This window comes from Neltuma alba, unplaced genomic scaffold, assembly GCF_004799145.2.
Source record: "Neltuma alba isolate B1F8T4 unplaced genomic scaffold, ASM479914v2 tig00013149_pilon, whole genome shotgun sequence".
NCBI lineage: Eukaryota > Viridiplantae > Streptophyta > Magnoliopsida > Fabales > Fabaceae > Neltuma > Neltuma alba.
Genome location: NW_021637462.1, coordinates 516 through 14,267, shown reverse-complemented (window position 1 = coordinate 14,267; position 13,752 = coordinate 516). Strand labels below are relative to the sequence as shown.

General features: G+C 37.1%; 1 protein-coding gene across 1 annotated transcript in view; it reads right to left on the bottom strand.

Annotated features, from left to right (window-relative positions):
- LOC114734857 (serine/threonine-protein kinase ATM-like) overlaps positions 1–13,268 on the bottom strand; it is a 46,362-nt gene extending 33,094 nt beyond the window's left edge. The window contains 21 exon segments of the mRNA XM_028922509.1: positions 2,597–2,758; positions 2,874–2,945; positions 3,067–3,667; positions 4,201–4,388; positions 4,460–4,549; positions 4,655–4,810; positions 4,918–4,989; positions 5,394–5,442; positions 6,706–6,776; positions 6,855–6,896; positions 6,990–7,064; positions 8,320–8,404; positions 8,654–8,710; positions 9,854–9,952; positions 11,256–11,359; positions 11,474–11,561; positions 11,649–11,788; positions 11,879–12,035; positions 12,148–12,340; positions 12,457–12,618; positions 13,131–13,268. Coding sequence (XP_028778342.1) covers positions 2,597–2,758; positions 2,874–2,945; positions 3,067–3,667; positions 4,201–4,388; positions 4,460–4,549; positions 4,655–4,810; positions 4,918–4,989; positions 5,394–5,442; positions 6,706–6,776; positions 6,855–6,896; positions 6,990–7,064; positions 8,320–8,404; positions 8,654–8,710; positions 9,854–9,952; positions 11,256–11,359; positions 11,474–11,561; positions 11,649–11,788; positions 11,879–12,035; positions 12,148–12,340; positions 12,457–12,618; positions 13,131–13,200 — 2,733 coding nt within the window. The 5' untranslated portion in view covers positions 13,201–13,268.
- Between the last annotated feature and the right edge of the window lie 484 nt (positions 13,269–13,752).

Below are 13,752 nucleotides of genomic sequence, written 5' to 3'. Positions count from 1 at the left end.
TAGAGCACGAGCAACCTCAAGAAGTTGTTTATTTTTGCATTCTGCAATACCATTCTGTTGTGGGGTGTGAGTGCAGCTACTTTTATGAACAATGCCATTATTTTTGAGGAAAGAATCAAGCGAGTTATTAAAGTACTCAGTTCCATTATCAGTATAAAGGACTTGGATGGATGTGTGGAACTGATTTTTCACATAGTTAAAGAATTCTGTAAATGTGGTGGTGACATCAGATTTGTCTTTTAAAAGGTAAACCCAACACATCCGCGTGTGGTCATCGATAAAAGTAACAAAGAATTTTGAATGCGTGCGGTTTGGAATGCGTGAAGGACCCCAGACATCACTATGTACAATCGAAAAAGGACGAGAAGAATGATAAGTGGAAGGAGAATAAGTGGTACGATGATGTTTTGCTAACTCACAAATGTCACAATGAAAGGTACTGTTTTTATTAAGAGATAAATCAGGAAAAACTTTTTGCATATAGGAAAAACTAGGGTGGCCCAAACGTTGATGCCATAACAGAAAATTACTGTCTTGAGAAGTGGAGGCAGATCCATTTATTCTTGAACACAAGGCGGTAACTGTGGAGACATCAAGGTAGTAGAGTCCATCATATTCTTCAGCCGTGCCAATCATTGTCCCCGAGGAGAGATCCTGAAAAATACAATGAGATGAAAAAAAATGAGCTGAGCAGTTAGTTTGTTTGGTCAACTTGCTAATAGACAATAGGCTACAGGCAAGGTGAGGGACATGCAAAATAGATTGAAGGTGAAGCTTATCATTGAGGTGAACGGTGCCTGTCCCAACTATAGGTGAGGATGAACCAGTGGCTGTTTTAATTGATTGGTTTCCAGCGGAAGGAAAATAAGAGACAAACATACTAGCTTCGGATGTCATATGATCAGATGCACCTGTATCGACAATCCACTTGGAGGGCATAAAGGAAGTTTGGAGAGCGATAGGAATACCTCTCTGGGCTACAGATGCAGAAGCAATTTGTTTTGTGGGCAAAGTCTTGAGGAGTTCCAGTAGTTGGCCCAGTTGATCAGGACTAATGCTGGGAAGAGATTCAGAATTAGGAGCACTGCCGTCCTGCACAGCATGATTTGCCCGAGGCCTATTACGTCGTGGTTTCCAATCTGCAGGCTTCCCAAAAAGATCCCAACACCTATCACGTGTATGCCCGGTTTTCCTACAATGATCACACGTTAGTTTCCCACGGGTTTGAGGAGGTCCATGATCAGTGTGTTTACTGACAAAGGCAGAGGAATCCGAGGCCGAGGCTTTAGGACCAGACAACATGACTTCCCACCGTGTCTCTTCACGGCGAACTTCAGCATATACTTCTCTAGTGGAAGGTAGAGTGCGATGACCTAAAATCCTTGCCCGAACATCATCAAATTCAGGATTTAAACCAGCCAAGAAAAGGAGCACCCTTTCTGTTTCAACATTCTTCTTATTTCTGGCAGCATCAGTAGCAGAGGACCATTCTTCAATGGTGATCAAGTCCAATTCCTGCCAGAGAGCCACTAGTTCGAACCAGTATTCAGTGATACTGCGAGGACCCTGTACACATCGCCAAGTCTGGCGCCGCAAGTCGAACAACCGAGAATGATCTTGTGTATCGGAATAGGAGTCACGGACAGCTTCCCAAATCTCTTTGGCCGTGGGAAGATACATAAAGGTCCGTTTAAGTTGAGGAGACATGGCATTGATCAGCCATGAAGAAACCAACGCGTTATCAACCTTCCATTGCGCCATCGCAGAGGAGGCAGAATCTGACGGCATCGGCGAACTCCCATTGAGGAACCCAAGTTTGCCGCGACCTTCAACGGCGAGGAGAACTGCTTGGGCCCAATCACGATAGTTTGTGAGGGTCAACCGTTCAGAAACAATGGAGACGGGGGACCCAAAAACAGAGGATCCTTCTACAGCGCCAGACCCGTGGTACTCGCCGGCCTTAGACGTCGCAGTCGTGGAAGACCCATCAGTCGAAGTTGCCATGGTAGCAACGGTCTGGACTAGTCGACCCGAGAAGACGCACCGAGGGAACTATCGGACTGCAGAGAACGTCCACCGCTCTGATACCATGTGGACAAACAGAGTAAAACCAATCCGTTGTATTTCCCTCGGTGATGACCGGTTAATTTAAATAGGGTACAGAGGAAATCTACCACCATAATCAGTGGGATTGAGAAAATAAAATCTTAATCAGATATTGGAGGTTTTCCCTTATATGAGCCGAGATATCCTCCTCTAATTCTAATATTTACAGATATTTACAGATAATATAATATTTACCACAAGATTAATAATGTGTGTGTAAAGAATGCTAGGCTAGGTTTGACTGCTCTGTCCTAACGGCTAAACCTGAGACCCAGTCTAAAACCAGTAGTCCAATCCGGCCCACCCTTTTTTGGGTCATTGGGTTGTCTTTTTCCAAGATCAGATCCAGCTGGCTTCATGAAGCTTTGATGCAAGCCCTAGTTGTGCTTTTAAAATCTAATTCTCTATAATTAACAATTCTTTTACAGAGATAATATAAGAACCCATTGTCTATACCTTACAACACAAATATAATGAAATCTGAAATTACCTGTTCAGTTTCATCTTCCCTCAAATATAGGCCACAGTTTTTTTTACCAGCTGCATCCAGTGATGACAAAGTGGATAGTAAACCATGGGCAGCAGACAGTACATTATCACAATCAACCTTCATTTTAACATGCTCTTCAATCATATCATTCATTAGATTAACCTGAAAAAGAGAGATATTTGCCCAGATATTGAAGGTAATTAGAAGCATGCAATTTTTGTTCAAAAAGAAGATTGTGATATAAGCTGCTGAACTATAGATCCAATTACTCCCATACCAATTGAACAAACTTTGTACAAGATGACCAGTAAGGATGCTGACAGAGATGGTACAATAGTTTTCCTCTCACCTGAAATTGAAAGGATAAAAATTAACAGACAAAATACAAATAGAATTCACTTAAAACAAGAAAAACATTGAATTAATGAATTGCTGAATATTAAGCCATTGCAACTGTGTTTGAACAGAACCTTGAGATCAGATTCATTCTCCAATAAATTGAACAGCATATCCCATGTAATAACTTGTGAAACACAAAAGAAACAGGAAATAAGTGATATCATGCCCATTTTCCATTTCTCTGCAGAAAATGCAATGCCACTGGTAGCATTTTTTCCAGCTGTCAATATATCCACATCTCCAGAACCATGGTTAACATCCAATTCCACATCCATAATCCTAGTTTTGCTGCTATCACATGGCGAAGAACTTTGAATACCATCAGTTGCAGCTACGTCTTGCACAATTGTCTCATACTGGAGGTTGATTATACGCTGAGAATAATCTTCATATAATCTAACAAGTGCTTTCAAAAGTCTCTCTAGATACTGGATTATCTCTCCTAATGAGGAAAACCCCATTGCATTTTGATATCTCCGTTCATTAAATAGAGGAGAAGAAAGAAAGCTCCGAATAGAAGCAACAATAGATCTCCTTTCATCACAGGTAGAATCATTACTTAGGCAACTGAGGGACCGGAAATCATTGTCTTGTTGAATAATATTGACAGCATAATCAAGCATCGATAGCAGGTACTGGCTTAATTTTGAGAGAAATGCAACATTTGTTTTCCTAAAAGGGAAAAAGAAAATGATGATAACAATGTCAGACAAAAGAAAATTGATGGAAGAAATCAAGTGAGATGGCATTGTCAATAAGAATTTGACACATTTGGCATAATTCAACCAGTCAAACGTTTTATGCAAAAAGCTATAAAGCCAACTGGATGATAGTAAGCCATGATGCATGGTAAAAATATATTGGCATCCCAAATATAAGATGTCCAATGTTGCTAACGGAAGCTATGGTATTATGGGATGTCTAAGCTCCACATTGAACAGCATGTGACGCTCTCAATGAGGTATTCAAGCAGGTTTGTTTCCCCGCCTCTATATCCCCACGTGGGATGTGGAACCCTCCCACAACATAACTCCACATATTCAGGGTTAACACGAGGCATTAATCCAAAATATAACAAGTAGAGCCAAAGCAACGGAACAATCAACCTGAATAAGAAAATGGGCAACTGACAGAGGCATATAAACCAGAACCTTAAACCAAAAATAATAGTGAAATAGATTGAAGATGACTATAACATGACTAACCAAGCGGAAAATGACCCATAGAGTAAGTTTGCCACAAGAGAACAAAAGAAGAAAACATCAGGTAATTGTCTCTCTTTAATCTCCTCTGTCACTAGAGAGCCAAGAATGAAGGTCTCCATTTCAAGCAATAGCTGATCACGTATTTCCCGAGGAAGATGTACTAGATGATTATTTAGCGGTTGGAAAACCTGAAAACGGATAATTGGGCTATTCAAATTCATATAACGCATAAGACTTGCATAAACTGACAGATATCCACCTCAACTTTAGAACCGCTGTCAATCTTGGTTAGAGCTTCCACAGAGCAATCCAAAAAATCATGTAGACTCTGGAGTTTAGGGTTTTCCATCTAGCAAAATTCCGTTTCTTAGGGAAGACATAAAGTGAAATAATGGGGGCAAAAAAAAACAAAAACAAAGGCAGCAGGCAGTAGGAAAGAGTGATTAAGCCTCACCTTATGACAGTCATCTAGAGCCTCAGCAATATCCAAAGAGTAGGACAACAAAGGAAAATCTTTAAAGAATTTTGTAAAAGGAGCATGACCAGTACAAAGAGCATACACAGCAGTAGGGAGCAATAAAACCATCTGTTCATTTAATGTTACAGGTCCCTGCATTGAATAAAAGGAGAACACACAATATTCACACAGGGTTGCGTATTGTAATAAACAAAATAAAGGACTAAAGTAATTTGTATGATTATTAAAAGCAATCACACCTTCCAATTAAGATGGCTCAAAGCTGCTCTCAGAAGGTTCTTCCTTAAATACAAAATATCTCGGAGGTCAATCTGCATGACATGGAGATGGCAAATATGACGGACCCAACAGGGACATTAAAGCATGAAATGGGCACCAAAAAATGCACATTTATTCTACCAAAAAAAATGTAGAAAGCACACTACTTTTTTGTTGCATAACTAGAGACATATTACTTCTGGAACTTTTGCTTACTTGGCAATACTTAATTCGGAGGCCCAGAATCACTTTCAAAAACCCCCCGGGCATGCCCAAAAGAATTGATACATGTTCAGGCAAGATCAATTTTTTAACAGAATTCACAATCTAGACAACAGAAGTTATTCTGTATTTTATTAAGCTTTTGAGAGAACTAATAATCCAAACATCAAGTAAGCAGATGTCATGAAGAGGGCAAAAAAGAAGAAGAAGAAGAAGAAGATACTGAACAACTCACATGAGAATTCTTCCTCAAAAAGTAACATACGAAGAAATACAGGGTTGACCTGCGCATAAAGTAAATTATGCTCCTAAAATGAATACAGCAATAATGACAGAAATATAATAAAATATACAGAGAATAATGTGTATCTGTTTTTCTCTTTGAAGCCACAGTGCATGTGCATTTCTATATTTTCAGGTCTATATGAACCGAGGACCGGCAATTAGCTTCTAAAACATATCAAGAATTTGACAGCCCAATTTAATTTGGTGGTAAGTTTATGGTATACATGCATGCAAATGAATTCAAGACATTAATAGACCCATAAAGAATATATAATTGAGTTTGTTGGGTGACTTGAATGATATGCGTCTGTTTTATTTGTTTAAGAATGACTTACAACCATACCAATCACTAAGAAGGCAAAAGCATTCAATCATGGTTCGTCAGTCCAATTGTATTGAAACCCTGATACTGATCGTATACGTCATAATTAAATATATGCGGGCGTGTCCGCATTTTGACTATGGTTGAATTCTGGGTTTTGATGTTCCATTTGATTCATATTGTTGAATTTTGACGCACGGCAGATACTAATAGTTAGAAGAGGTTAAATATGAGCCATAGGCTTTGAAATCACTGAAACCAAAAGCTCGTAGCTCAAGATATGGGTTTCAGAAACAGGGTTAAAATTGCAGAAAAACCTGTTTTAAGGACCGCCATACTTCACTGCAGTGAAGCAGCTCCCTGGTGCAAGTGTTGAATGACAGGCGTGTTCCCAAGATAAGGAAATTTTGTAGTCGAATCTCAGGCATTATTACGTGTCTTTTGCACCAAGTATTTGCACATCAGATGTTCTTTGGGTCAGTTTTTAAGTTTTGCGGGATCCTTATGGGTTTAGAATTAGAAATGTTTCACGAAGCTCATAATTCCTCTACATGTTTACATAAAGCAAGGTTTGAAGTTTTAAAAAATTTTCCTAAACCTCGTTTTAAAATATTTGGCGTGACAATAACACCTTGGTTAAGGTGCTAGATAATTTGGCATAAACCATTAATAACTGGCAGGCCACGTCCACATAAAACCAACAGCACAATAACAATGTTTAAACTATAAGATCCAAATTGAAAATTGAGTAAAAATTTTGGAAACTAAAACAGTTTTTAAGTAACAATCTATAAGTTATATTTTCAGGGATACAATTAAGATTAAAGTAATTTACATTGGAGCCGCCTGAAGTTAGCTTGAGTGGCAACTGATGGATGGGGTGTGGAAAAGGTCCAAGGTTCAAACCTTCTTAATGTGAGAGGAAAAAAGGGTAACTTACATTGATGGTGGCCTTTTAAATAATTGTAGATCCCAAACATCTTGAGGTATCACACATGCATTTATTAGATCCTGGACAGAAGAAAGTAAATCTAATATCAGATTTCGTTTATTGCTGACATCCCCCATTGTGTATGATCCTGTACTCACATTGGAGGTTAAGTTACCAAGAAGTACCAAAGCAGCATCAACCTTCATTAAAATCACAATGTAAACAGAAGATTAGAAAGAAAGAAGCTATGCAACAGGCATTAAATAAATAATCAAATTTGGAAGAAAAATTACAATAGTAGTTATATTGCTGTATATTGGCAACCCATGCACTGTGGTACTCCAGATTAGTTGCCAGCCATTAACGAACTGCAATAATTGGTCCGAGCAAGTTAAAGCACCCAAAAAAAAATAGCAGCCCGACAAAGTAATTAACCATCAACCAATCCAATAATAGAGTGATTTTCCATATAGGTTTTACTGATAAGTGACCTAGCTCAGCAACAGCGACAACAGACAGATATTCAATTTTGGATTCGGATGAAAGATTCTTCACAAATTTCAACACATAAATTGGACGGAGAAATAGACATGTAGGAGAAATATTCTTATCGGTGCAGGAAATTCTCATCGCCTTTTTCTTCAATGAACTTAACAAGTCTCTAACTACTAGAGTTCGGTTACTAAGTATTTCTTTTGGTCCTATATATAGGTCACTTTGCATAAAAAGATAGGCTATTAATTACTTTCTACCAATGTTACCCTTTTGCAACTTATGAGCACGTTAAGAGGTTGCATGAGAGAGATAAGTGTTTTTAAAGATGATACATTTAATAAGGACAAATTGAGAAATTATTTTTTCCTAGAATGTGACCTATATATAGAACCGGAGGGAGTAATATGTTTTTTCCTTTAGTGAGAACTTTGGGTTTGAAAAAAAGATTATTCAGAATTTTCGATTAGCATAAATCAGAGATACAGAAACAGCAATTTTGTCTCCTCAACAATTTTCCATCCACTTTTTCTTCAGTAAGGATCTCTCCATTATTTCAATGCTCAACGTGGCCAATTCCCCAAAAAAAAAAAAAATCCCAGGTCAATTAATAGTTGAGATACATAACAGCAGTCCCAAAAAAAACTTCTCGGCAAATTTATTAATGAAAATATTCAATTAGAAGGAAAAAGAATAACAAGAAAGAATAATACATCATCACTTTTCTGGGAATATCTCGTTTTTACTGTAAATATTATCTGATTGTACAGTTTTATTGGCACTTATTAGCCTTTACTCTCGTCTTTCCCTTGGCCAATATATTTGGTGTATCTTACCATTCAGATTATTAAGATATACATTTTTCTCTCAGAATTCATCAGTTTTTAACAAAAAGCACTGATCAGTGAACAATAATCAAATTGACCTATCAACTATCAAGGATCCCAAAGAGCTTATTCTATAACGACCTCACCTCCCAGGAATATAAAAATGAATGAGCAATTATCTTATTCACCTTCAATTTCAACTCAAAAACCAAACTCTTTTCTAAATAAAATGCTGGAATAAGAGATATTCGAGCTCGGCATGCATTTAAAAACAAACAAATAAACTAGAGAGAGAGAGAGAGACCTCATTTAAGGTAGAAGATGGCGTAGATGAGATCTCCAGCATTTTGTTTGGATGCAACAGGACCAAGGAAAGCTCCTGCAAACACCTATAGATACAAGAAAACAGACACGAATTCACTGTGTTTAGAGACCAGCCAGAGTACATAATACTAAGTATTTAAAATGAACCACAATAATGAAAAATATATCATTAAAAGAAAAGGGAATAAACTCCTAGACCTAAAGTACACAAGCACCACGCTCTTGTGGTCATGTGCTCTTGTGATCATGCATTATGACCTTGCCAAACAGGAAAACACTGTAAAGAAAAAAAATTGTCGATCATAGCAGCATACCGCAGAGTCCACAACAATCCATCATAAGCACGCTCCAGATTTGCAGAATTCAGAATTCTGCAACGGTATATGTTAATCCAGTAATCATCATGAAAATTCTATCCCCATAAAAAAAGTCTCATTCATGCATGAACAGATATTCAACTCAAACTATGCAAATAATTGTTCAAAGAAAACAAGCAACCCAAAACCAGCAAATTATCAACCGTCAGTTGTCAACCAAATTAAGAGGGTGTTTGGGTAAGAACAAAACCATAGTTTCAGAAGTGCTTTTACGGTATACGAAATAAATATGTGGAGAAGTTTGCCTCAATTTGCGGAAAAGTACTTCTGAAAAGTGATTATGGGGTTATCCAAACACCCACTAAGTCTACATTGTCTAGTTAAATGAAGATATATCAACTGATCAGAGATCGAAAGGCAATAAAAAGCACAAGGATAAGATATTTTCCACGGAAACGTGCAAAGAAGAATTAGAGAAGAGATAGAAAATGATATCAATACGATAAAGCTCTTAGATCACTTCAAATATCAGCCAAAGAGACACCCATGAAAACAACCTTGTCTCATAGTCAAGAGGCTGAATGAATGGTAGAAATCACAAGGTTAGCATACTGCCAAGGGAAGACAGAAATTCGCCAGATTTAGGGCCATTCAGCAAAATTTTACAGGTGGAATAATGGAAGGATGGATATTTAATGGCATGAATGAAATAGTATTTTGGTGTTTTATGTTATTTGAGGTTTGTCATGTACCAGCAAGTATAGTTTAGCGTTCTCTAAGAGAAGTTTGCATCATTCTGTGTTTTGTTGCCATACATCTCTTAGGAATGATAAGAGAATTATTCTTCAGTCCACACTTAAAAGCTTAAACCCATTGAACAAAATACAGAATAAGACTAAAAAAAATGTTAGACTAAACTATATCTGCATGATATAACAAATACTGTTAAACAAATTTATGCACGACCTGAAATTCACAATCAAACATGTACAAACTTATGTTCCTGTAGAAGATTTGCAGCACAAGACAAAAAAAGGGTTGAGCTCTATTTGGTCCTTTTATCGAATGCAGTAGATATTTTGTTCATCAAATATTTATCATTATGAATATAATTTATATGGATGGAGGTGTCATATCTGCATGAAATAGATTACCAAAGCAAGTGTTTCTTTGCACGACATGCTCATACCCAGTTACCTGTCAAAGCTCATCCAAATGCCTTCAAACCAGTACAAGAAAAGATCCTTGCTAATGCGGGAATGGTAGTTTCGAGTGAGATAGCAAAATGCAGCACTCCTGTAGCACAGATTCTCAATGAGGATATGGTATAATGACAATCATATTAACAATGCCTGATACATGGTAAATATAAACGAAAAGTATTTAATTAACACACACGACATTATATATATATCCTATTTGTATTAATGGAAGTGTAGAGAGCTTCCTAACAATTATCAACAATCCTCAAATGATTCTTAACCGCCATGTGATGATGGCCATCAATTAAGTGCATTATAATGAAAGCAATTTATGCATCGTGTTAAGGACTTAGCTATTGACCGTAAGAAAATATCATAATGGACCCATGAAAAATAAGAATGGTGAAAAAGAAAAGGAAAAGCATGATATAGACACAATTCAAATCCTTGGCAGAAAGAATATCAAGGTTTGTAAACTAAATTCTTCAGAGTTACGGGAACAGAAATTTTATGTGATTTTGGGATGTTCCATTCAAAGTTTTCAACACACTCTGCCATATAAGAGAAGGACCTAAAGTTGTTTAAATGCAAGAAACATAATACATGCAAACAATTAATCATCAAACCAATGCGTTATCTCCTTGTTACATTATTTCAAAATGAAGAAACTTATTAGAGAGGAAAATAAGTAAAAGGAGGATGAGGTTTCTTTCAGAAAGAATTTGATGCAGAACAGTTGATGAAAAGGAGCAAGGGGAGGACGAAGAGAGAGGAAGGAAGTAAGGAGAGAAAACGGACAAAATAAATTGATATCTTCAGCAAGTCTGAAAGATACACTATGAAGAGCTATTGATAAGGAGCCCAAAATATACGGAAAAAAAAGAAGTTGAAAATTAAATAAATGAATTGAACTCAGAAAATACCTCAAACCAAAATATCTCTAAACTAGAGTTTCCTATGCCAAGAATAGATTTTGCATAATTTCTCATCAGAAACTAAATAAATACATAATCTGAAGTAACTAAGCGCATAACCAGACCTAGCTCATCAATGTAGCTATATGTTAACTATAAAACCTTTCTAAGATCACTGTTAACCAAGTACAATAAAGAGGTTAAGAAGACATCACTTTAGAGCATAAAAACAGTGACGGCAAAAGATATATATTCTATAAAGTGCTTACATTTCAACTTCAACCATTTGTGCGAAATAGCATCACGCATAGCACAGCTCCATATACATCAGAGGTGAATGACATATAGGACCCATGTTCAAAAGCATAATGTAGTGATAAACACATAAACACATGATTAAGAAGTTTTTCAAATCAAAGTTAGCATACGACATGTTACAGAGTGCCTTATAGAACAAAACTCATAAACTAGTTTCTAACTTACCACAACCATTTACCATTCATGAGTGCATCCCGTAGAAGCACAGCAGGAGGCTCCTTCTTAACTCGTTTTTCAGTTAGTACGGCTTGTGTTGTATTGAGACAAGCCTAAGGAATAATCATATTAGCAAGCAGTCTAGAAATTCTCATAGTAGAAAAAGAATGGACCACAGAGAGTAAGTTTTAACTTCAAGAAACAATTGCAGAGCGTTCAGTGACTACCCTATAAAATATAACAGCTGCAAGTTCCACCAATCCACAGTGTGAGCTACTCAAGGCTCCAAATCTATCGTCTTTATTACCATCACCCCTGGATTGAAAGATCATATAGATCACCGTTAATAGCTTGAAAAATAATAATTAAATTAGTAAAATGGGAAACAATAGAAAAACTCACCAAGGAATGGAAGAACTAGACATACTGCCCTGATCAAGATCTTTACAAACCACATCCAGAAGTTGTTCTACCAATGAACATTCATCATCAACACTCCTCAGTAAATTTAACTGTAACTTTGCATAGAACATAAGTGCATCCTGCAGTGGAAGTATGAAAAGAGTAATGTGAAATCTCAAGAGGTGAGCTGCGGTAGAAGCAACTGCATGCAGACTGCAACAATATGGGACCTTAAGAACTCGATCGTGTGTTGTCAGCCAGAAGCGGAACACAAACTGCCGCAACGCCTTATGGATCTCCAACAATCGACAGCCCAAATTTGGGCCATCATTCAACAAATATGTATTAATACACTCAACAAGCTTGCGTGAAATCTTTCCTTCATCCCTAAAGTAAAAGGAACAAAAGACAAAAGGTACTCTGGCAGATGATAAAATGGTGGGGTAAAAGCACACACGCACACAAATACACATGTACATTAGAATACCCAATGATGTACCTGATATAAGAGCATATCTTGACAAACCCCTTGATAATGTCTTCCCTGACATTATTAGGGTAGTCACCAGGAGGATTTTCAAGAAGTGAATGAAGTGTCAGGATGTACCGAAAAACCTCCTCCTTTGAAATGTGATGAATAATATTCCCGCTCAAGCTTGTTTCAACATTCTCAATGTAAAGAAGCACCAAATCTTGCAATAGGAAATTGACATAATGTATAAGGTAAGAGCACTATGTTTAAGAAAGATTACGCCATTCAGACATGGTAAAAACTGAAAGCTTGAAGTTGAGGGGGGACAAAAATTACTTCGGTAAATGCACTTCTTCATTTGCAAACTATAATCTTTGACCGCCAATAGATGCCGAAGGATAATCCCATATTCTGACTGAAAGCTTGGGACATTGCTCAAGACATCCCAAACGTGGTTGAAAAGGGATTTAACCACATGTGATAAAGGCAGCATTTTACCTACCATAAAATGACAGAAAATTTATTGAGAACAGCAGTTTTAGTCCCAACAGGTTATTGTGTCATTCATCTCTCAGCTTTTTGCCATGAACTTCCAGGTTGGAAGTTGAAGCAAAAAGACTTCAAGATCTGTGATTTCAGCAAAAAGCTTGGAATGATGTGTTTCGTTCATTGAAAAGTTTTGGGGTCTATGCATCTTTTCTTTTTGAATACCTGGCACACCCACTCAGCTGGCGCATCAGCCCAACAGAAACTGGCAGTTAATTTGACAAGCATTGCATGGTAAGAACCCAAATATAAAAACAAATCAACTGCTTGTTTCTATTCATCAAGTGCACATATTAAGTAGAACATCATGTGTACCCATAAATGTTATTTCTTCCCCAGGATTGGTCCCCTTCTTTCGATTGCACTCAATTTTAGATTTTAATTTCTTGTGTTTTGTAATCAAAAAGGAGGAAGGAGAAAAGAAGAAGAAAAGTATGCAAACAACTACATTACTAATAACTCACCTGAATACTTAGCATCTTCTGCTCGTTGCACAACCACTCTAAGAGTCTTTGCATAAATCATTTTTGGCATTCGCCGCTTACTTAAGGATATTTCCGACGAAGTACATTGGATGAGCAAAGAAATAAGAAAAGGCCATGTTTCAGCTGCACCTCAAAAATGAAGAATAAATTAAGTGTCACTTCTAAAATTTACATGCTGGCTTTAATAAACCATAGCGTTTAGCACTATCTAGAGTTTATACAAGAAAATTGTCTTACAGTGAGAAATTTCATCTGGTCTAAGCATTGCAGAACTCTGCCCAAGAAATTTGCAGAAGTTAAATGATCGTTCTCCTTCTAACCAAGTATTCAGCAACTTGATCCCCTCCTGATAAAGCAAAATATGTCAGCACATATTAAAATCAAATGCGGATCATGATCGTTAGAAAATATAGTATACCGTAAGCCTAGCCCAGTAGTAAACAAAGATCATCTGGTTATTCATAACTAAATGACATATTGCATGGCATGCATTTTAACATTCAGATAATTATAGAGTTATCACATAGTTATGGGAAAATAAACAAGATATACAGCAAGGTGTCATTCAACCCAGATTAACGTGCCCCAGAAATTTTGAATT